General features: G+C 49.0%; 2 protein-coding genes across 2 annotated transcripts in view; one reads left to right on the top strand and one right to left on the bottom strand.

The window, feature by feature from the left end:
- The window catches only part of FBXL5 (F-box and leucine rich repeat protein 5), a 47,228-nt gene that overhangs the window by 13,706 nt on the left and 8,563 nt on the right, over positions 1–24,959 (bottom strand). The window contains exons 2-8 of the mRNA XM_069744718.1: positions 6,176–6,391; positions 5,421–5,516; positions 4,364–4,550; positions 3,002–3,184; positions 1,458–1,583; positions 1,123–1,277; positions 968–1,050 (exon numbers count right to left, since the gene is read on the bottom strand). Coding sequence (XP_069600819.1) covers positions 968–1,050; positions 1,123–1,277; positions 1,458–1,583; positions 3,002–3,184; positions 4,364–4,550; positions 5,421–5,516; positions 6,176–6,391 — 1,046 coding nt within the window. The remainder of the gene's footprint in view (positions 1–967; positions 1,051–1,122; positions 1,278–1,457; positions 1,584–3,001; positions 3,185–4,363; positions 4,551–5,420; positions 5,517–6,175; positions 6,392–24,959) is intronic.
- The window catches only part of LOC138657144 (ADP-ribosyl cyclase/cyclic ADP-ribose hydrolase 2-like), a 131,332-nt gene continuing 110,614 nt past the window's right edge, over positions 4,242–24,959 (top strand). Inside the window, exon 1 of the mRNA XM_069744720.1 lies at positions 4,242–4,301. The gene's annotated coding sequence lies outside the window, so the exon portion shown is untranslated. The remainder of the gene's footprint in view (positions 4,302–24,959) is intronic.

The raw sequence follows: 24,959 nt of genomic DNA, 5'->3' as shown, positions 1-24,959 counted from the left end.
ACGATCAGGCCCCTGCTGGGAGATCGTTGGTCGCTGGGAATGATCAGGACCTTTTTTTGGTCACTGAATCGGCGTGTGTGATGCCGATCCAGCGATGTGTTCACTGGTAACCAGGGTAAATATCGGGTTACTAAGCGCAGGGCCGCTGAGGCCGGGGGACAGACACCGGAATGTAAGTATGTAGTGTTTGTTTTTTTTAACTTTTACAATGGTAACCAGGGTAAACATCGGGTAACAGAGCGGCCCTGCGCTTAGTAACCCGATGTTTACCCTGGTTACCCGGGGACTTCGGCATCGTTGGTCGCTGGAGAGCTGTCTGTGTGACATCTCTCCAGCGACCACACAACGACCTAAACAGCGACAGGCATCGTTGTCTATATTGCTGCAGCGTCGCTAAAGGTGACGGTACCTTTAGTTTACTGGTTGCAGCAGTGGTAAAATCAAAATTATCTGGTGTAGATGTAGCAGAGCTCAGAAAGCTGCCCTCACCCACACAACAGCTCTCTACGTACATTGTATACTGACAGTAGGATGCTCATCAGTGCTGGGGATAGGGTTGGACCAGGAGGCACAGGACAGCTAGTCCAGCAGCAATAATCTCTTGCTGATAAAACCTTGATTGTATTGAAACAAAGGAACACAGCCTAATAACTGACATCTTATTGACACGTCATTGTCTCATTCATTTGAATGGCTGAAAAAATGCTGAAATGATTGACATGCTGGAGTTGTGAAACTGCAACGGAAAAACTTAACAGCGTGTGCGTAGGATTTCAGAAATCCCATTCATTTTGCAGGTTCTGTATACTGCAGTGGTTTTCGGTGCAGAATTTTCTGATGCAAATACATGACATGTGTACATACCCCAAGGTGCTAGCTGCGGGCTTAGGGGACACATAAAACTCACGTTGGAGATTACTGTGAACATAAACATGAAGGATTTCTTTCTCGTATTACATGGACGTACCCATCAAAGGCAGAGTCTGAAACTTCCGTCTGAGTAAAATCCAGGTGTTCTAAATTGGGGCAAAACTCCAGCATCTGACGAATCTATAAAAGCAAAAAACGCAGATTATAGAAAATGCATTAATCCCAGGAAGTCTCTATCTAGGATGGTCCTACCATTTTGCTGCTAGCTGCCGAACTGTAGCCAAGTACAAGGGTCTTCACTGAATGACCAACGTGGGGGAGAACATTCTGAATTAATCCTTGCAGTAGCTCCTTCTCTTGCTGTGCCACGCTTATGGATGAAGAATACCCGTCATCTTCAGGCTCCTCTGTAACGAAAAGAAGTACTTAATGAACAAAGGCATGAGAAAGCCTTCTTTACCTAGTTTCATGCAAGGTGAGCAGACCACAATCTTCACGGCAGATGAACACAATCCGCTATAAGTGGTTTACTCCTTTTTTGGTGGCTTTGGCCACTTACACGAGACCTCTACTAGAAGGCTCCTTACCCGACTCATCGATGTCGGCATCCTCGTCCCACTCCTGATATGCACGACTCTCATCCTTCCTACTGGACACCCAGGCCTCGTCTGGCTCCGTGTCCAAGTGAGTAGGTGCCCCGCTGTACCAGTTCCCTATAAAAGGACACTTATCACAATGCAAAAAGGAAAAGGGTGGCACGTACATCAACCTGAAGACAAGGCAACCATGTCAAGGCGTGAACAAGCCATATATCGTCCCCACTGTGTCACACAACTGGGAAGCACAATGCAAGCGGAGATGGAGTAAGGCTGGTGTCTGTCACAGAGACATGACACGTCCTATGTAATTATTCACCCAGACACAAATGCTGGGCGTCAAAGAGAAGTAGTGATAGAACCTGATCTACTACATACACAGTACATGTGTGCAATCATCCGGTCTGAAAGCTGGCATTACATATGAGCTGGCAGTGCCAAGGCCAGGGAGAGGCAGACACTGCAGCAAGCGGCATAGATTAGGCATATTCCGTATATTCCTGCAGAGATGCCTCCATCCATGATCCATCAGGCCACGTCACAGACATCGGACGCCTCAGCTGACATTTATCTAATGCCAGCTTTAGCCAGTAAGTATGATGCTGCAAAAAAACAGTGAAAAGCAGGAAAGGGAGGACTGAAATCTGAGGGATTTGCCCATTTTTTCTTACCTACCTGAACAGCAGAGGAGAAGCCATCTAACTTCAACATTGTAAAGACATTTTAAATAGTTATCTCCAAAAACAAAGCATTAGTGTCATGAAATGTCATATTGGAAGGGCAGGGGATATGAAGAAAAAGGTCTCATCTGCAACAGATGTACATTAAAGGGGTGTTCCAATCCTACACGTTTATAGGAGTGAGATACATACAGATCCCACCTTTGGGCCTTATCTGCTGAGTGGGCTCCTCTGATAGCTTCCTCACCAGATGAAACTAATGGTGGTGGAGAATGAATGGAGAGGCATGTGTGACGCTCCAATCACTTATGTGGCAGGTTAGGGCAGCACAGTGGCTCAGTAGTTAGCACTGATGCTTTGCAGTGCTGGGGTCCAGGGTTAAAATCCCACCAAAAACAACATCTGCATGGAGTTTGTATGTTCTCCCCCCGATTGGCTTGGTTTCGTCCCACACTCCAAAGACAGAGATAATCTAGATTGTGAACCCCAATGGGGATAGCGATGAGTTAGCGGAGCAGGCGACCACATGTCCGCCCACCTCTACACTTGTTCTCCAATTTTGGAGATAGGTGCAGTTCCAGAGGTGGGACCAACATCTCCTAAAGTTGGAGAACATCTAAGCTGAGAGTTCTAGGATATCAATAGTCTTGATTAAAGTTACAACTTCTAATCTGTCACCAGGTTGAGTGTGCGCAAATCCATGACTGGTACCAAGGACAGTGGCCGGGGCCTCTACTCTTCGTGTGTGTACAAGAACAGTGCCAGAAACCCGGGGCAGCCTTCTGTGTAGATGGATGGGGTCTTCCTTGAACCAGTTGTCAAACAAGAAGCCCATTTAATAGCGCTGTGACTCACCTCTTGCCCACAGCACAGGATACAGATGTTTCCAGAGAGATCCAGCCTTTGCCAGCTGTGCCCATTTACTGTTTACTTGACTACAACGACACAGCTCCTGCGGACTAAGGTAACTAAAAATTTTCAGCATTACCTCCGGAGGAAGATGACAAATGGATGCTGCGCTCGACTGAGCTGCTGGCTCTATAACAAGAGAAGATGAGAAATAAGTAGGAGCATAGTGCCGCCCTGACGGCCTTTGCATTTTATTGCAATGTTGCGGAGACCAAAAAAAAAAGAAAAAGCATGCAATTCTGGAGATTTGATATTTTTTTTCCTCGTTCCACCGTTTACCGATCGGATTCTATTTCTATTTTGCTAGATCGAATATTTCTAAACTCTGCAACAACAAATGTGTATTTTGTATTGCTTTATTTTAAAAGGGGCAAAAGAGGGGTGATTTCAGCTTATGATTTTAATTTTTAATATTTTAACTTTTTACTGGCTCCAGTAGTCTCCTTACTGGCTTAAGCCTTGCTATGTGTAGCATAAATACTTATCACCTCCTATGAATGCAGGCCACAGGTCGGCATTAAAAGGAAGATCACAATGGCAGGCACGGTGGTCTTTTGCAGACCCCCGGCTGTCATGACAACCCACCGATGCACCGCGATCATGTGACATGGCACCGATGGGCGTGTCTTACGACAAACTTCCGGATTGCGCAAGTTAAATGCCGCTGTCAGATTAACAGCGGCATTTAACATGTTAACAGCCGCAGGTGGCTCACAATTCCACCCGAGGCTGTTAGAGGCACATGACCGAGGATCAAAATCAGCCAGTAAAGACGCAAGCTCTGTGCCGGTGCCACATCAAAGGGAAAGATATGACCAAGGTCGTAAAGGGGTTGAGTGCCCAAACCAGTGTACAAGTTACTAGTAAATAATCCTAATGTGCCTGAATATTCACAGCGTTTGGCTAAGGGTAAACGGCAGCATTTGGCCATCTGACATGAAGATCACAATTTTACACAGCTAAATCAGAACTAATGAAGCGACTGTGGTTATGATGAAACCCCGCTGGTTTAAGTTTTTGCAGTGGTTGCATCACGCTTCCTTGAATGTCGCAACTGGTAATGCAGTAAGGCAAACTTGTGTTACAAGGCCAAAAATCACTCTGTACATCTAGCCAAGAAATACACTGAATGGAGCGGTAGAAGTCATATACAACCATGCTGCTCCATTCACTAATGACTACAGAATGAACTGAGGAATAGGGCCGCCTTCGATCAGACATTTATCATCTCGCTTGCGGATTAGCGGTGTTTTTCTTTGGGGGGAAAGATCCTTTAAAAGCAATAAGCACACTGGCAATAGGCCTTACCCTCCTCCGACTTTTCATCCACGGAATACTTGAGCACTTTCTGAAGCTCCTCGGCTTCATTCCAGAGACTCAGCCCTCTGAGAAGTTCTGTGGGGTCTTTCTGGGAGCAATGCTGGGCGATCACCATCTTTTTAATGTCCTTGAGCTCATCGTAAGTAAAGTATTCCATCAACATGGGCTGAAAAACCTAAAAGAGTGCCCGTTTAGTTTATATGCATATATCTCATGAAGACAATTTGGTTAAGGAGGACCTATCACCTGATTTTTTTTAAAGAGACCCTATTAGGTACTATATCAGCCAGCTCTACAAAGAGTCAGCGCAGCGGCGGCTGTCAGCGCAGCGGCCGCTCTGAGTGCGGTGAGCGATGACAGTAGCGACGTCGGCACGCCTGCAAGACTCAAAGCCGGCAGCTCCCGGGAGGGATAAAGTTCCTATTCTCTTGGGTGTCGCACTCTGAGTACCGCAGCTGGGCACCTTCATAACGCTATCAACCTGCGGATTAACCCTATATCTGCAACAAAGAAAGTCTTCTACGACAGGGTCCCTTTATAGGAACCAAGTCACTCCTCCAATTGGGATTGCTCCACCGACTGTTACTGCTCCTCTGTTCTAAACTTGTGATCCCAGGTAATAAAGATGCAAGTTTCCCCTTTAACCAACTGGCCGTATACAACAGAAAGAACAAAACAGTGATACTAGAACAATTTTTTTTTTCCCCTTGTACCTTTCCATTTCAAAAGTTGTGCCCCTCGGTCACCAACTGGATGAATACCACAGAACATCAGACACCGAGAAGAAAAAGTAAATGCCCCTAAAGAAGTTCTGTGGTACATGCCCAGCTGATAAAAGGAAAATTAGCATGTTACCTGGGGCATATCCAGAAGGGCACACACCAAAATGTTGCAGAATCAGTGGAGCAGGACCAATCGGAGGAAGTAATTGGTTTAAAGAAAGAAAATCTATTGAAAAGACCCTCCGAGAGTGAAAAGCTAGGGCTGGTGTCAGGATCACAATGGCCTTCCATGTAGACATGAGGACAGTGGCTGGAGCACTCACCTCCTCCTCTTCCTTCATATGAGGGATGAAGTCGCTGGTGAAAGCCTCCAACCTCTCCTTCAGTTGTTGGGCATAGTTCAGCTGCTCGTATTCATCCTGAGGGCACAGTCACACAAGACCTTTTATGTGCGGCACATGAACTGGTAAACCTCGGCTTTAAAGCACAAACTTGTCAGCGCAGCAAAACCTAGTTAACTTTTACAAGTGACATTAGATGTCAGCAGGGGTGAATATCTATGGTGAGAACATCTCTTCCAGGATGGGGGTGTCACAACCTCTGCACAATCTCCGACTTCCTTCATATGTTGGTGACAACCCCAAACTCTCCCAAATCATGGGGGTTCATTTATGAATCACTCGACTCCAGGATAGGAAACTTTCCAAGGTTGTTTGTTTTCTTTTTTTATTTCTAACCCAAATATGAAGTTGACAGAACATATGATATAGACTACCCCCGATCCAAATTTGGGTCCCCAACAACCTGTATTTGTATTTGTCAAGGCGAAAGCTACTAGGTAATAAAAGAAAATGCACTTATACCCGCTAGCGGACTGATTTACTGATTGACAATGGCCAAATAAAACCACCGTAATCCTTCGCTCTCAGCAATTCCAGAACTCCTCAATTATTGGGCAAAGTCTGGTGTGGCCACCAACCAGCGCAATGGGGGTCTATTCTGTAGAAAAAACATGACCTGTTGGTGGGCCTTGAGGACTGGAGTTGGGGACCCCTGCCGTATAGAACCGGAAGCTTACCTTGACATTCTTCAGCCCCTTCTCAAAGAGGACGAGCATCTCGGAGAGCTTGTTGTCGGAGTGCACATTGTACACGGTCTGGCTGCGTTGCTGTAACAGGCCGATGATGCACTCGTTCTCGATCTGCTCGTGCATTTTGAACTCCTTGAAGGTCTCGTACAAAGACTGCAGCAGAGCCCGGAAGTCATTATTGTTGGAAAAATTGGTCTTGGAAAGCTGTGTGAGAAGCAAAACCGGTACATCGGTGTTCATTTAAGACAAGAAAATGTAGAAAAACTAAAGAACACAAGATAAGACTGATCCAATTATCACCATCCTCAATGAAGCTGGTGGAAATTCAGATGACTAACCTACGGCACAAATCCCCAGCCTCATAATAGAAGAGCCATGTCACGCCGACCGTGTGATGAAAGGCCCATAGGCGATTACATCAGCGTACACAACATTATAAAGGGAACTAATGACTGACTGAAGAAATCATGGAATTATTTAAGGAGGTTGCAGAGTCTAAGATGGTGAAAGGATTGTAGCAAAATTTGCAATAAAAACGATCTACAACGCATGAAAAGATCTTCTTATACCACCTCCTTATCTACATAGCACACGCATGTCACAGCACTGCGCAGTTAGTGCAAAAGAAACCTAAAAGCACATTTTGGGTTTTCTTAGGTGTGCATATGAGAGAAACCTGAACAAACCCAAGGAGAACATGTAAACTCGATGCAAACGCAGCTTTTGGTTGGATATCAACTTGGAACCTCAGTTTAGAAAGGCGACACACTACCCTCATAGGAGGTGGTCAGTGATCGATACAGATCTGGATTCGCCAACCTTACAGAGGTTGTCCAGGCTTGGGCTATAAGTCTGCAGTCACTCTGAGTGACATCGGACTTCTGAATACTCTCGTGCCCACCGTCTGGATATCCCGGGGAGGTTGTGTGCCCCCAACCATGTGGTTCCCATCTAGACATGTCCAGCCTCCCTCAATACACTTGTACTGATGCAAACATCGCACACTTACGGTTACGCACTCGCCCGCTCCGAGCCCGGAGAATCCTGACAGTGTGTAATGTGAGGATTCACAAGTCTGCGGTAACAGCGTGCTGCAGTGCGTGGGCAGGACAGAGGCACAGGAGTCTGATCTCATTACCAGGATGTGGTCCTAGACTGTGCCATTAGGCTGGAGCTGCCCAGCCACGCTTCTCTGACAAAGGCGCGCAACCAAAAACATATGCGACCTGCTGTAGCGCCACCATTTCACAGCTCTGATTTGTCTGTGAACAAAGCTGCCAAGTTGCAGGCAATTTGTGTGCACCCTGCACTGACGTCTATGGCAAAAGTGCTGCGTGCAACTTGTGACCAACAACAGAAAAAAACACCACGTTTCGAAACTTATGATCTCAACGGGACACCTTAAGAAATCATTACACCTAATGCGGCAATGCGTCACTGCGATGTCACATGTCGCCATATAGCCCTAGGACACAGGGATCAATGGTGGGAAGGAGAAATCATTTGCTCTTCATTTGGTCACACAAGACTTTCTCCACCACGGCTTGGTCAGGTGCTTGTAGAAAGTCTCAGATGTTTCCTTCCTGACCAAGGAGGCGAGCTGCCCCAAAAGGCCCCAGTTTGTTCTTACGTACGAGAAGAACGGACAGATTTTCAGCGGAGTGCAGGCAGTTTCAATTTTTTCACTTAGAAACAAAAAAAAAAAAAAGGTTCTCCACCTTCTATCAGTGATTGAAAAACGGGCAGAACGCGGATGGCATCAGAATACCGGCAGATTCTTTCACGGCCCCAAGAGACTTAAATTCTGAACTTTGATCCACCACTTGGATCAATATTGGACCTGTCACTGCGATTTTGCATGGACCCCTCAGTCCCAAGGAAAATATCTGACATGTGAACAGCCCTATAGACTATATAAGTACAAGTGCTATTCGGGGAAAAAAAAAACGGATAGCAGTTGTACATAAAAACCAGTGAATGAGGCGTAACGGATAGACGAGGTGTAGAAAAATGTAAAAAAAAAACAAAAAAAAAAAAAAACACACAAAGTTGGGGTCTGGTACTCCCTCGCCAAGCGCTGGCTCCGAGGCTCCGGGGATTACCGGCCTGATGAGCGCTCAGGGATGCGGCTTTTTCTCTCCCTGGGATTAGCAGGTCTTAGTAGATTTCCAGAGGACGCTTAGGCGGGTAATGAGCCGTGTAATGGCTGCTTTTAGCATAATTAAAGCAAAACGCTAATCATGAACACAGACATATCTGTACATGTAGGCATTTCCGCAGCCATTAATGATGCCTTCTATCCGTACAGCTCTTGAAAGGGAAAGATTAGCGGGTCACGTCCCAGACGTTCACAAACTTTCTTATCTCTTTGCTCATAAAAACCACAAACTTTTCCGTTGTGTAAAGCTCTTCACCATAATGTGCAAACACGTTAAAGGGCCGGAGGAACTCCTGGGGCCTACAAGTGTTAACAACGTTGGCATGGCGCCTGTCTCGTGGCAGACCACCCCACGCTCCCGTACTCGTCCATCAGCAGACCACCTCCGCTTTGCCTATTGGCACAGATAGGCCACACTGGGCTTCTTTCTGCAAGCCACGACCAGGAATGGCCTACTTATTGAGCAATAATCCCTAGACGCACCGGCACTTGTGTGTGCAGACGAGCAGTATTACCAGCAGAAAAATCTGCAGCAAATAATGATATGCTGCAGAAAATGAGCGCTTATTGCTGCATTCTTTTCATGTGTTTTGGGTGAAATACACGGCTGGATATTGTATTAATGCTGAAAATATGAAAGGCCTTCAAATCTGCAAGGAAAAAATAAGCAGCGTGTGCGCGAGACTTCAACAATCTCAGTCACGTCGCTGGGAGAGAACAATGCTGGGTTCTCGCGGCAAACACGCGCGGTATGAACATACGTTTCACAGTAAATTCGAAAGGATGAGGTCGGCCACATTGTCCTCATTTTACCAGATTTGTCAGGTCATGAATTTGTGCCACTGACTATTACAGATCTGACAGGTTCTCCTCCTGCTCTGGTTAGTGCAGTATTCCTCACACTGACCAGCTTTTCAGTCCAAAAAAATAGATGCTGGTGAAGGGGGAAAAAAACCAACAACCTTTTTTAGGGTATGTTTCCACGGTCTGGAATGGCTCAGGATTTGACGCAGGTAAAATCTGCATCGGAGGTCACTGGCAGGTCACCTGTGTATCTGATGCGTTTTTGATGTGTTTTTTCATTGCATGCTTTTTTTGTCACTTGAAATAAAGCTAATTGAAAGTTGGCTTCTGGGAAGGAAAAAAAAAAAAAAAAGTGATTTCCTTTTGTATCTTGGGATATGTTCCCAGTCAGTAAACGCTACGGGTTGGACGCTGAGTACATCCACAATGTCCATCCTGCAGTGTCCAGCTGTAACAGCATACTGGATGGGATTTCAAGAAATCCAATGCTCACCAGCGCCGCAGCTCACCCGCAGAGACGGACATGAGGCGCATCTTTCCAGACTGCAGCATGTAGATTTATGTACTGGACACGCTCCGTCTCCGCTACGTAAATTACCCAGTCTATCCTTTCATGCGGTAACACTGCATAGTCACATGCGTATTAAGTGCGGGACCACAGCTTACTATAAACATGTGTACTAATTTACGTAACGGTGAATCTTGTGATACAGCCGGACATACATGACACAAAGTGGAGGAAAGCAAAGAGCTCAACTCCTTTTTAATAATTTTTTTTTTTTAATAGCGTGGGGTCTCCCTATATATGTTAACCAGGCAAAGTAAAGCAGACTACTGGGACTGGTATTTTAGGCTGGTAAGGATCCAATATCCATGAACCTTATCAGCCTGATAATACCAGGCCGCAGCAGTCTGCTTACCTTGGATGGTTAGCAAAAATAGTAGGATCCCCTCCCCCCCCAAAAAAAAAAAAAAAATAGGGATTTTTGTGTGTACTCACCGTAAAATCCTTTTCTCCGAGCCACTCATTGGGGGACACAGGACCATGGGTTATGCTGCTGTCACTAGGAGGCTGACACTAAGCTGAGACAAAAAAAGGTTAGCTCCTCCCCTGCAGTATACACCCTCATGCTGGCTTCCAGAGACCCAGTTCAGTGCAAAAGCAGTAGGATAATAACAACCATATATCAAATAACATTAGAGTATAACATGTCAAACAATCAGTCAAAGACTAAAAAAGGTAACGAGCCGTAAGGCTACCAGGGTGGGTGCTGTGTCCCCCAATGAGTGGCTCGGAGAAAAGGATTTTACAGTGAGTACACACAAAAATCCCTATTTCTCCTTCGCCTCATTGGGGGACACAGGACCATGGGACGTCCCAAAGCAGTCCCTGGGTGGGAAACAATACAACCAAATAACTCCGTGTACCATCTGACTACAAATGCGCAACGGCCGCTTGCAGAATACGCCTGCCAAGGGCCGCGTCCGCAGAGGAGTGAATGTGAACATTGTAATGCTTTGTGAAAGTATGCAGGCTGGACCACGTTGCGGCCTTGCAAACCTGCTCCGCTGTTGCCTGGTGCCGGATGGCCCAGGAAGCACCCATCGACCGAGTGGAGTGAGCTCTAATCCCCGCCGGGATAGGACTGCCCCTGACCCGATAGGATTCCTGGATAGCAGATCGGATCCATCTGGCTATCGTGGATTTAGACGCAGCCAAACCCTTTCTGTGACCCTCCGGGAGCACGAAAAGGGCGTCCGATTTTCTGAAATGAGCCGTTCTGGAAATGTACCTCCTGAGGGCCCGTACCACGTCCAGAGTATGGAGAGCCTTCTCGACCCTATGTTTGGGCTGCGGGCAAAAGGAGGGAAGAATGATGCCCTCATTAAGGTGGAAGGATGAGACCACCTTCAGAAGAAACGCCGGAGAAGGGCGTAGAACTACCTTGTCCTGATGAAAGGCAAGGAAAGGAGCCCGGCAGGATAAAGCGGCGAGCTCTGAAACCCTTCTGATGGACGTCACCGCTACCAGGAAGGCAACCTTCCAAGAGAGGACAGAGAGCGGAACGTCTTGAAGGGGTTCGAACGGAGGTTCCTGAAGAACCCCCAGGACCAAGTTGAGATCCCAGGTCTCTAGCGGCATCCTGTAGGGAGGATCCACATGGGAGACTCCCTGGATGAAAGTCTTGACCTGAAGGTTGGTGGCGATCCTACGCTGGAAAAGCACGGATAACGCTGAAATCTGACCTTTGAGGGAACTCAGGGCCAAACCGGAGTCCAGACCAGACTGAAGGAAATTCAAGATGCAAGGGATAGAGAAAACGAGCGGAGGGTGCCCTCGGAGCCTGCACCATGAGAAGAAGGTTTTCCAGACGCGGTGGTAGATGGAGGCGGAAGATGCCTTGCAAGCACTTAACATGGTGGGAATGACCTGCTGAGAGAAACCGGCACGAGTTAGAATCCAGGTTTCAACAGCCACGCCGTTAAACGTAGGGCCCCTGAGCTCTGATGGTAGATCGGTCCTTGGCGAAGCAGGTCTGGGCGGTCTGGCAACTGCAAGGGAACGTCGGCTACGAGCTGAACGAGCTCCGCGTACCAAGCGCGACGAGGCCAGTCTGGGGCGACCAGGATGACCGGAACTCCCTCCGTCTTGATCTTTCGGATCACCTTCGGCAGTAAGGGAAGGGGAGGGAACACGTATGGGAGCTGAAATTGATGCCACGGAGAAATCAGCGCGTCCACTCCTATGGCCTGGGGATCCCGAGAACGTGCAATGAAGTGGTGGACTTTGGCGTTCAATCTGGACGCCATCAGATCCACGTCCGGGGTCCCCCAGCGAAGACAGATCTGGTGAAAGACCTCTGGGTGGAGTTCCCACTCCCCCGAGGCAAGGCCCTGGCGGCTCAGGAAGTCCGCCACCCAGTTCTCGACTCCCGGAATGTGCACCGCAGAGATGATGGAATGGTTGGTTTCGGCCCAACGAAGGATGAGGGAGACTTCCTGCATCGCCGCCCTGCTGCGGGTACCCCCCTGGTGGTTGATGTAAGCCACCGCCGTGACGTTGTCCGATTGGACTCGTACTGGGTGACCCGCAAGCAGGGCGTGAAAGCGACTCAGAGCAAGTCTGATAGCACGAATCTCCAGGATATTGATGGGGAGTTTGGATTCCCGAACTGTCCAGCGGCCCTTGGCAGAGTGGTGGAGGAATACCGCCCCCCAGCCAAGAAGACTGGCGTCGGTGGTTACCACTAACCAGCGGATCGGGAGGAAGGACTTCCCCTGGAGAAGAGATGGGCCCAGGGTCCACCATACGAGAGATTGTCTGACCCGCGGGGACAGGGGCAAGAGCGGTCGAGAGATGAGAGACTCCTGTCCCAGTTGTCCAGCAAAAAGCCTGTTGCAAGGGACGGAGATGGAGTTGAGCAAAAGGAACCGCTTCGATTGCTGCAACCATCCTTCCCAGGATCTTCATGGCGAACCGAATGGTTTGCGGACGAGGATGGCAGAGCGTACGGGCTCCCTGGCGGAGCGCTTGGGCCTTGGACCGAGGAAGTAAGACCAGCCCCCTCGAAGTGTCCAGGATCATTCCCAGAAAGGAGATCCGACGGGCAGGAACGGGAGAGGACTTGTCCAAGTTGATCAACCAACCCAGGCACGAAAGAGAATCCAGGGTAATGTGGACGCTTGACTCGCAGGCTTGAAAAGACGGGCCCTTTATGAGGAGATCGTCTAAGTAAGGTAACACGACGACTCCTCGAGAATGAAGGATGGCCATGACTGCCGCCATGACCTTGGTAAATACCCTGGGCGCCGTGGCGAGACCGAAGGGTAAGGCCGTGAACTGGAAGTGATCCTCCAGGACGGCAAAGCGGAGGAACCTCTGATGAGGCGGGAAAATCGGGATGTGAAGACAGGCATCCTTGATGTCTATCGAGGCCAGAAATTCCCCTCTTTCCATCGAAGAGATGACCGATCTGAGCGATTCCATCCTGAAGTGCCGGACTCTTACGCACTTGTTCAGGAGCTTCAGATCCAAAATGGGACGCACTTTTCCGTCCCTCTTTGGCACGACAAAGAGGTTTGAGTAGAAACCTTTGAACCTCTCGTGTTCCGGGACTGGGACAATGACCCCGCTCTGGCGGAGGGAGTGAATGGCGCAAAGAAGGGCGCGAGACTGAGCTGCCGAGCTGGGGAGACGAGAGGGGAAGAACCGAGTTGGAGGAGGAGAGGAGAACTCTATTTTGTAGCCAGACGATACCAGATCCCTGACCCATTCGTCGTGAACGATGGAGAGCCAGGTTTGCTGAAAAAGGAGTAGGCATCCGCTTACTCTGATGGTATCGACTGGCGCCGTTCCCGAGTCATTGAGACGGAAATCTGGGAGGTCTGGAACCTCGGGTTCTGGGCTGCCTCGGTTTCCCGCGCCAGGAAGGATTCGGCCTGAAGGAGGGACGAGCGTCTCTGTCTGTGCGAGCGGAACGGTCTGATCTGGGAAGACCGGAGGGACTGGACCAGGCTGGGCTGGTACGAAAAGGCCGAAAGCGAAAGTAAGGCTGGCGCTGGAAAGCCGCCTTAGGCCTCTGTTGGGGAAGGAACTTGCTCTTTCCCCCTGTGGCGTCGGAAATAAGCTGGTCAAGCTTTTCGCCGAAAAGACGCCCGCTTTGAAAAGGAAGGGAGATCAGAGATTTTTTAGAGGAGGAATCTGCGCGCCACTCTCTGAGCCAAAGAGCCCTTCTGATAGCGATGGCGTTGGAAGCCGCCGATGCTGCGCAATTCGCCACGTCGAGGGATGCGAACATCACGTAATCACTGGCCATGGCTAACTGCTTAGCTAAGTCCGCCATCTCAGACGGGAGGTCCTGCTCATTAATGGATTTCGCTAGAGCATCCGCCCAGGAAACCATTGCCTTGGTCACCCAAGCCGCGGCGAAGGAGGGGGACAGGGAAGAGCCAGAGGCTTCATACACTGACCGAGCTAGAGAGTCTAGCTGGCGTTCAGTGGGGCTCTTAATTGAAGCGCCATCCGGGACTGAAAGAAGCGTTTTAGAAGCCAGGCGCGAGACCGGCGGGTCTACAATAGGGGGATCCGTCCAGTCTTTCACGAGATCAGCTGAGAAGGGATACTTGGATACCAGGTCCTTCTTACCCGTGAAACGCTTGTCTGGGCGCTCCCTGTGACGCCTGACTATATCCAGGAAGGCTGGATGAGAGGCAAAAGATTTGTGGGAACGTTTGGTTCTGGTAAAAGAGACCGCGTGTTCTGGAGCGGAATTAGAGTCGTCATCCACCTTAAGTGCGTGATTGACTGCTACAATGAGGGAGTCAACCGTAGCTCTGAACTCCGGAGCCTCCGGGTCCAATGATACCTCGGACTCGTGTTCAGAGTCGTGAACGCTGTGAGCCCCCAAAGAGGGTGAGCGAGAGGTGGAGCTGCCAGAGTCTGAGTGGCGAGGTGAGCGCTCAGGAGAGGTAGTGCGGATCCGTTTTCGGGATGACCGTGCTTCTTTGTGGAGAGAGCGGCCCCTGCTGACCGACGATTCCCCTGCTATGGAGGGATCTCTTAACACCTGTAACGGATAACCCCGTTCTCCGGGAGGATTTTGAATGGATTTGATGGCGTTGGATAAAAAATCCACGGACTGCGAAAGTGAAGCGACCCACGGGGGAGGAGTAGGTACTCCAGAGTCGGTGGCGGTGGAGGGCTCCTGGGCACATGGAGCATCGCAGGCAGAGCAGAGGGGAGAACTTTGAGGCCTAGGAAGTGGGGCCTGGCAGGTGGTACACGCAGAGAAAAAGGTCGTATGCACCTTAGAGGATTTTTTAGACCTTGACTGCGACATGATTCTAATGCAAGAAAACCACAGGGTCTATAAACTATGACCGTGCCTGGGGAGCAGAGGGCGGCGCTGCAGAGGGGAGCTAACGATGTCTCCTTACCCCGGTCCTGTGTCCCGCTGTCCTGGGAAGACGAACTATGAAGAATTCCCCTCTGAAGAGAAAACTGGCTGCACGTGGGCGCTGTGACACACAGGAGATGCGACAGGCTGGAGCTGCGGCGCTGTAGTGAGGGACCAAGATGGCCACCGAGATCAGGAGAGAGATCTCGGTGGCTGCGAGAAGCGCCAGGATCGGGGGGCGGCGCCGCTGATGACGCGCAGGAGTGGGCGGAGCCTATCGGCGGCGACCAGCGGCTGGGCCGAAGCCGGGTGCTAAATTTGCGGCCTCGGCCCGGCGAGCGGCCGCTAGAGCCGAGAAAAAACGGGGGAATGAGCGGTCTCAGCCTGCCGATGTGCCGCTAGATAAGAGGAGCCCTCCGGACCACCGGCGACCCCCCCATCCCCCCACGAGACACTTACCCCGATAGAGGTGAGAGGGTGCCTTGGAATAGGGACGGTGCAGGGGTTGGGAAGCCTCTATCCACCAGCCCCCGACGGGGGGGTGGAGAGGAACCGTCCACCACCTGAGTCACGCAGAGCATTGGTGATGCAGTGTGGTCTGCACGGACGCCACGGGGAAAGGGGCCTCTGTACAGCCGAGGGTGAACCTGGTGGACAGGGCAGAAGTCCGGCAATACAAAAAGCCTGGCTGCAGAGGAGGATACTGGAGGTAAAACACCAGTGCTCATCTGTATAAAGAGGGGAGAACGGCGCCCTTTTAGGGAAAAAACCGTCGCCCAAAAAAGGTCAGCTCAGGCAGTGGCTCCCACGTCGCAGGAGAGGATACGGTGAGGTGAAACTCCCGTGCTCGCCTGTTGCTGGTTCGGGGGAGATCGGACCTTAGAAGAATCCGTCGCCCCCTTCGTCCGGAATAGATTAAAAAGAAAAAATCCGTGAGGTTAAAAAAATCAGTGTGCCTCCTACGGACACTAAGCTTGAACTGGGTCTCTGGAAGCCAGCATGAGGGTGTATACTGCAGGGGAGGAGCTAACCTTTTTTTGTCTCGGCTTAGTGTCAGCCTCCTAGTGACAGCAGCATAACCCATGGTCCTGTGTCCCCCAATGAGGCGAAGGAGAAAAAGTGAGGTCCCCCTATTTTTGCTAACCAGCCAAGGAAAAAGCAGACAGCCAGCCTGGTGAGGCACATGGATTTTGGCCCTTACGAGCCTAAAAATAGCAGCCCACAGCCGTCCCACAAATGGCAGATCCAAAGATGCGCCAATTGTGGCACTTTACCCGGCTCTTCCCACTTGCCCCATAACGGTGGCAAGTGGGGTAATATTTGTGGGGTTGATGTCACCTGTGTATTGCCAGGTGACATCAAGCCCACGGCTTAGTAATGGAGAGGCGTCTATAAGACACCTCTCCATTACTAATCCTATAGTTATATGGTCAAGAAACACACAGCCAGAATAAAGTCCTTTAATAATCTTAATTTACCACACTTACTGCATCGCCTAATCCCGGACTCCCTCGTCTCCTACAACAAAAATAAAATAAACCAACACAAATACTCCCTGTCTGACATAGTCCAATTACCGAGTGTCCCACGACGTGTCCAGCTCCGCTACATCTGGATGCCTTTGGCTGCATGGTGCCACCATCCAGCCTGACATCTCAGTGGTCATCTACAAGCTCTGCTGTGTCTGGATAACTCAGTGGCCATCTAAAAGAGTTTTTTTCCCTTGCAGGGCAAATTGGAGCAATATGTGCAGCATTATAGAATGCGGTCACATGGGGCTGAAGGTTATATGGGAAAAATGGCAATAACGGAGAATTTCAGCCAGGGAGTGCCTGGAACTACAAGACTAAAGGTCCTTTTACACCCAGACTGATTGGAGTTTGTACAATGTCCCTGCCATTCACTGATCACTCAGCGAGAAACATCACCCAGGTGCACGCACCTTTATAGACATTTACAGGATCACAAGATCATTCTGTCTACTGCTGCTCTGTTAAAAAGGTAATGAGATTCAATAATGTCAAGTAAGTGAAAAACTTTATCACAACTGTAACCAACAGTATAAAAGTCATTAACAGTGACGACAGTAAGGCTATGTGCACACGTTGCAGATTTGCCTGTGGAATTTTCTGTGCAGATTCTTCCTCTCTTGGCAGAAAACGCAGGTGCGGATTTGATGCGTTTTTTTTTCATGCGGATTTGTGTGCATTTTTGAAAGCTAAATAAAGATTTATTGAACAAAAAAAAAAAAAGAATGGCGATGTCATTTCTTGTCCAACCTCTTCATTTACATACTTCACTGAAGAATAAGGGGTGGACGATAGGCGGGTGGACGATAGGCGGGTGGACGATAGGCGGGTGGACGATAGGCGGGTGGACGATAGGCGGGTGGACGATAGGCGGGTGGACGATAGGCGGGTGGACGATAGGCGGGTGGACGATAGGCGGGTGGACGATAGGCGGGTGGACGATAGGCGGGTGGACGATAGGCGGGTGGACGATAGGCGGGTGGACGATAGGCGGGTGGACGATAGGCGGGTGGACGATAGGCGGGTGGACGATAGGCGGGTGGACGATAGGCGGGTGGACGATAGGCGGGTGGACGATAGGCGGGTGGACGATAGGCGGGTGGACGATAGGCGGGTGGACGATAGGCGGGTGGACGATAGGCGGGTGGACGATAGGCGGGTGGACGATAGGCGGGTGGACGATAGGCGGGTGGACGATAGGCGGGTGGACGATAGGCGGGTGGACGATAGGCGGGTGGACGATAGGCGGGTGGACGATAGGCGGGTGGACGATAGGCGGGTGGACGATAGGCGGGTGGACGATAGGCGGGTGGACGATAGGCGGGTGGACGATAGGCGGGTGGACGATAGGCGGGTGGACGATAGGCGGGTGGACGATAGGCGGGTGGACGATAGGCGGGTGGACGATAGGCGGGTGGACGATAGGCGGGTGGACGATAGGCGGGTGGACGATAGGCGGGTGGACGATAGGCGGGTGGACGATAGGCGGGTGGACGATAGGCGGGTGGACGATAGGCGGGTGGACGATAGGCGGGTGGACGATAGGCGGGTGGACGATAGGCGGGTGGACGATAGGCGGGTGGACGATAGGCGGGTGGACGATAGGCGGGTGGACGATAGGCGGGTGGACGATAGGCGGGTGGACGATAGGCGGGTGGACGATAGGCGGGTGGACGATAGGCGGGTGGACGATAGGCGGGTGGACGATAGGCGGGTGGACGATAGGCGGGTGGACGATAGGCGGGTGGACGATAGGCGGGTGGACGATAGGCGGGTGGACGATAGGCGGGTGGACGATAGGCGGGTGGACGATAGGCGGGTGGACGATAGGCGGGTGGACGATAGGCGGGTGGACGATAGGCGGGTGGACGATAGGCGGGTGGACGCTACTTTTGTTCCGCAGCTGTTTTCATGCGGATTTTTCCACACCTTTAGCACAGCATTTTTTTCCCAATTGATTTACATTGTACTTTAAATCACTGTGCGGAACTGCAGCGTTTCTGCGCGGAAAAATCCACTGCGGGCCGGATCCGCACTAATGCCACATCATGATCACACAGCCTTCTTGTACGCTCATTCCTGCGACGCCCTGGTTTTCCAAAAGAATAAAAAAATAATAAACCAACAGTATACTCCCTGGTCCGACGCAGTCCATTTAATACCGACTGTCTAATGACAATCTCCCCTATAGAGCTGTCACATCAGGAGATGTGACTGCTCTATAGTCATCCAGTGACACTATCAGAAGACAATGGCTCCTGCAGTATTATCACTAAGGGTACCGTCACACTATAACATTTCGATCGCTACGACGGTACGATTCGTGACGTTCCAGCGATATCGTTACGATATCGCTGTGTCTGACACGCAGCAGCGATCAGGGATCCTGCTGAGAATCGTACGTCGTAGCAGATCGTTTAGAACTTTCTTTCATCGCTGGATCTCCCGCTGTCATCGCTAGATCGGTGTGTGTGACACCGATCTAGCGATCTAGCGATGCGATCCAGCGATGCGTTCGCTTGTAACCAGGGTAAACATCGGGTAACTAAGCGCAGGACCGCGCTTAGTTACCCGATGTTTACCCTGGTTACAAGCGTTAAACTAAAAAAAAACAAACAGCACATACTTACATTCTGGTGTCCGTCAGGTCCCTTGCCGTCTCTGCTTCCCGCACTGTGACTGCCGGCCGTAAAGTGAAAGCAGAGCACAGCGGCTGTGCTTTCACTTTCACTTTACGGCCGACAGTCACTGAGTGCGGGAAGCAGACTGCAAGGGACCTGACGGACACCAGAATGTAAGTATGTGCTGTTTGTTTTTTTTAGTTTAACGCTTGTAACCAAGGTAAACATCGGGTAACTAAGCGCGGTCCTGCGCTTAGTTACCCGATGTTTACCCTGGTTACCCAGGGACCTCGGCATCGTTGGTCGCTGGAGAGCTGTCTGTGTGACAGCTCCCCAGCGACCACACTACGATTTACCTACGATCACGGCCAGGTCATATCGCTGGTCGTGATCGTAGGTAAATCGTATAGTGTGACGGTACCCTAAGGCTTGAATGGCCTCTCATTTTTCGGCACTGCTGCGTGAGAACTTTCCCACGCAGCCGTGCCGCAAGTGACAGTATGAACTCTGTACTCACAGCAGCAGAAGGAAACAGTGCAGAAGGATACCTTCCATCATTGTTTCGCCAGAGCACCTGGAGAGCGGCTGCATCTACCGATTAGACAGCTCTCCACGGGAGATCATTGTGGGACATTCATTATTACATGGATTACTGCGGATCAGGGAGTATACGGTTGGTTTATTTTATTTTATTTTTTTTTACAGGTGATCGATGGCTTGGGGATTAGCTGTGTGGTGAGTATGTTCTGTATGTTGTATGTACTGTATGTCTTTTTTTTTTTTACACTTGAACACAATAGCCGGATGAAGGGACAGCTGTCCCATCATCCGGCTATCTCTCACTGTAGCAGGCATAGCCGGATGGGACTAGTAGTCCCATTGGACGATGCACGTCTACACACAGCTGCACAAAACACATATACAGCCCCAGACACACGCACGGACACACACCTTCTCCGCTCACACATATCTGCCCACACTCTTCCTCCTCCAGACCGGCAGCGTTTCTCGCAGGCACATCCGCAGCAAACCTGCAGATCTTTTTTACATCTGCGGTTTTGCTGCGGATTGGCCTGACACAATGGAAGTCAATGGGTGCAGATCCGCAAAAAGAATTGACATGCTGTGGGGAAAAAAAAGCTGCGATTCCGCACGTTTTTTTCCGCAGCATGTGCACAACAATTCTGAATTTCACATTGACTAACATTGCTTGTGCACTACACTGTGGATTTGGTGCAGTTCCGCGCGTCCAAAAATGCCATGGAAACGCATCAAAATCCGCAAGGTGTACACATAACCCCGAGTAGGGCGCACCTTGGGCTATCTATAAAATTACAGGAGGCAATTTGTGATCTGACACATGGTCCAGCTCGATGTTCAGGAAAAAGTGGATTGTACAGGGGATCCACTGGCAAAATCTTCAGCGAATCTTGACTTCCCTATTTAAGACAACAAGGAAAATCTACAACAAATCCGTATTTCCATTCTTCTGCTTGTCGGTCTGGTATTGCAACCACATACATGTTCGCCTGTGTACAATGTCATCCATTCAGCTGATAGAGATTAATACACAAGACAAAAGTCACCACCAGAACCACGACTGCAATGCTCTGCATATAACATTTACGTGCGTGTGCGTGTATCTATCTAGAGCTCCACAAAGGTGATGCAATGTATACCTGCACTTGTGAACGAGCCGTCAGCTCTCCGCTCTATACAGACTGCAGTATAAGCATGAACAAGCAGAAAACGTCCATATATTACAGCATGTTACATCACATTGAGGGGCCGATCATCATTGAAATGAGTGGAGTCCCTCATTCTATTTATTTTTGCCCAATTCATAATCTTCATAATCAGTTTTGTACCTTTTTACATTTTTTTAACCAAGTTTTTTGGCTCATCAACAAGGGCTTTGTTAGCTAATGCCACATGTTTTCGACCCAAATTTACGATGTGTGCGTGACTTCATTTTTTTTTTTTTACCCCAAATGTGGTCTCTCATCTACCTGGTGTACATTTTATAGTTATCTTTGAGCAGTTGAAGACCAACATGCATGCAACATTTCACGCAATCGTAATAACTCCGAAAAAGGAGGAAACAGGCAGAAGAGTGGGAAAAAAGCATCTTTCATCTATGCAGAATTTAACCACAGTGCATAGTTTTGATATCACAATGTCCACAAAGGCAGAAAAGAACAACGGGACCAAAATATTGATTTTAAAAAAATGCAAATTATGAATTTTTCCATTAAAAACCTTAATTTAACAATGGAAGGCACCAAAAACGTACAACTCAGAAGTAAAACTGACCCTCTAGCCCCTTAGCGACCACCGCTGATATAATGCGACACTGGTCAGAATTGAAAAATTTGGCCTGGTCACTAAAAGGTTAAGTCTCGTGTAAATCTATACTGGAGGGTAAGACCTGCGCTCTCTATCATGTAAGCAATGCAAAGGGAGACATACACGACCTTACACCACCCTATACACAGCGGCAGATCCGAAGCGGAAATGTCGTGTGTGCACATCACCCAACTGTGTCTTCACTGGTGTCAGGTGGCAATGTGTAATAGTGTTGTCTGCCCGCCTCACCACCACTACCTTACAGTACCACCGACAACACCACTACCTTACAGTACCACCGACAACTTTTATTGGGGGGCAAAATCAGACACAAAACTGCAGGACAATTTACATTGCAAAGGCCGAAAACTGCAGTGAAAATCTGCGGAATACATGTGATGTGGCTGCACAGCGTGAATCAATAAGCTGCCACACAAGGAGCATGGACTGTAATAAAGACAGCAGTGATCTTACCAGGGCAACTTAACATACAATTAAAGGGCGTTGTTAAAGAATCTTTATTCATAGGGTTGTAGGTGTTGAAAAACTTGGTTGTCCTCCCCTCCCCCCACCCCGAACTTCATTGCTGCCTCAATAATGTTATCTGAGGACAGTCTGCAGCAGTGGCATCCAGGAGTCGGTGTCCATTTTTGTGGAGTTGGAATAAAATGGACCGACTCCTAAAATATATAATAAATTGGGTTTAGTAGTACAATCCAGGATGGGCTGTAGATGTTTTCATGAGAATTTGGAAATGTTATGAAATGTCCAATAAACATCTGTTCAGTTCCTGATCTGAGGATCTCTGCTTTTAGTTGAGATGAATCTGTGCTGCACTTTATGTACATGCTCAGTTGTGACCAGTGCTGTGGAATCGTAGATGAGATGAATCTGTGCTGCACTTTATGTACATGCTCAGTTGTGACCAGTGCTGTGGAATCGTAGATGAGATGAATCTGTGCTGCACTTTATGTACATGCTCAGTAGTGATCAGTGCTGTGGAGTCAGAGATGAGATGAATCTGTGCTGCACTTTATGTACATGCTCAGTAGTGACCAGTGCTGTGGGGTCGGAGATGAGATGAATCTGTGCTGCACTTTATGTACATGCTCAGTAGTGACCAGTGCTGTGGGGTCGGAGATGAGATGAATCTGTGCTGCACTTTATGTACACGCTCAGTAGTGACCAGTGCTGTGGGGTCGGAGATGAGATGAATCTGTGCTGCACTTTATGCACATGCTCAGTAGTGACCAGTGCTGTGGGGTTGGAGATTAGATGAATCTGTGCTGCACTTTATGTACATGCTCAGTAGTGACCAGTGCTGTGGGGTTGGAGATGAGATGAATCTGTGCTGCACTTTATGTACATGCTCAGTAGTGACCAGTGCTGTGGGGTCGGAGATGAGATGAATCTGTGCTGCACTTTATGTATAGGCTCAGTAGTGATCAGTGCTGTGTAGTCAGAGAGTCTGGAAAACTGATGAGTCGGAGGTTTGACTTACTGACTCCACAGCCCTGGTGACATCATGACAACAGCACAGGAGACCAATGCAACACAGATTGCACAAATCAATGCAACATTTCCCCCCATGTCCGCTCACTAGAAAGTGTTTTCCTTTATGACCCACAGCAAGTTACTGTGCATTTGAAGGAACACAAATAAAGGGGTTGTCTGGGGGATTGGTGATCACATGTTGATCAGTGGGAGCCTTTCTGCTCGGATCCACACACATCAGTAAAACGAGGGTGCTCTTAGCCATGTTAGAATAGAGCGGCATTGTGGCCACTCCATTCACTACAGGGCTGCATTTGGTTTTTTCTGGCAGGATTAATTGACAGTCAACAATACGACAAGCTGCGCCATTTTGTAACATGGAAGTTGTACTCCGATCAGACAATCGGTGCAGGTCCTAGACATCGGACACCCACTGATCTGCAAGTCAGCAGTAGATAGGTGATAACTTGGACAACCCCAATTAACAAATCGCTCACGGTGAGTGAAACATTCATCACATTTTCCTTATGGTTTGGGAAAAAGGGACATGTGCAAATAATTACCAAAAACTGCTACCGCTTTCTTGCCCAGAGCGGCGGTAAGTGACGACCGGTAAACTCTGTCAGTAATTCTACTGAGGCCGGGGTCATACTAGCGTACGCCATCCGATGCGAGAGCAATACGCTAATGCGAGCAGCTGAGTGTCATGCGTCGAGCCTCTCGCATGGAGAGGATAGGAGCACAGCTGCGGAGGAGGCAGAGAAACTCATTTCTCCATCATATTCTCCGGCGTATATCTCGCCGGATTCAGATGATAGCCAAGTGATGTGCGTTGTGTCACTCGCATCCATAGACTTATATGGGTTGAGCCGAGACTCGGCCAAGTCTCGGTGCCAATCGCTGCCATTGTTCTTGCATAACGATTCGGCGTGAGAAAATAAATCGCAGATGTGATCTGGGGTTATTGAGATTCTACCAGACAATATCATGTAATGTGGATGTTACCGGGGTACTGACTATGGGGTGTGGAGTGTTCTACGTATGACGTATACACAGTGTACGATGTGCATATATACTACGTGTAATGTTTATATACTCTCTATAATACACAGAACTATATATATTATACATTACACACACGTTGCACTGCATTCTGACATCATAACACGTGTGGCTGAGGATACAATACGTCCTATTTCCTACATATTGTGCATTGTTATATCGCACTCTGTATGGTAATTTAAAGATATACTTATGGAATATAATGATCACTGTTAGGGCTCCACGTACGAGGAAACCTGACCATTTATTCTGATCAGCGGTAGGTGCTGATATACGTAACTTTATATCGATGATTTGGTGCCAGAGTAGGGATCCAATCTGTAATAATAGGTATATGAAAAATCCGCACTCAAGGGACGACGTGAAGCAATGAAAAAATATATTTGACCAATTCAATATATCAAGAATTATTAAAGTTTGGTTCTGAATCCGGACTTTCATCATAATGTTACGGGCTGCGGGGGTAGTGGTGAGGGCGCTCGCTGGGTAGCGCTGCAGTGGGTGCCACCGACTGTATGGTGCTGTATAATATGGCTCGCAGTGCCAATTTTGATCCGACCCACGGAAAAATCATGGAAGTGTGAATGACCCCATAGGCTATCACAGGTACAAGTGCTATCCATGAAAACTATGGTCGGCACTCGTACGAGAACATCAGACATCTGAATGAGCCCTGGTATTGTGATATACCATATATAATGGACATAACGCATTATAAGCCGAGCACAGTAATATATCATATACTGTATGCACATTATTACACTACACAAATGATGTATAATGTGATATACAGTATATAACCACTATACTGTACCTGTTACCTATACCTGATCACATAATACAGCCGGACTATCACATAGC

Source organism: Ranitomeya imitator, chromosome 1, assembly GCF_032444005.1.
Source record: "Ranitomeya imitator isolate aRanImi1 chromosome 1, aRanImi1.pri, whole genome shotgun sequence".
In the NCBI taxonomy this organism is placed as follows: Eukaryota; Metazoa; Chordata; class Amphibia; order Anura; family Dendrobatidae; genus Ranitomeya; species Ranitomeya imitator.
Note: the sequence above shows the minus strand (reverse complement) of the source record. Positions and strands in the feature narration are given on the sequence as shown.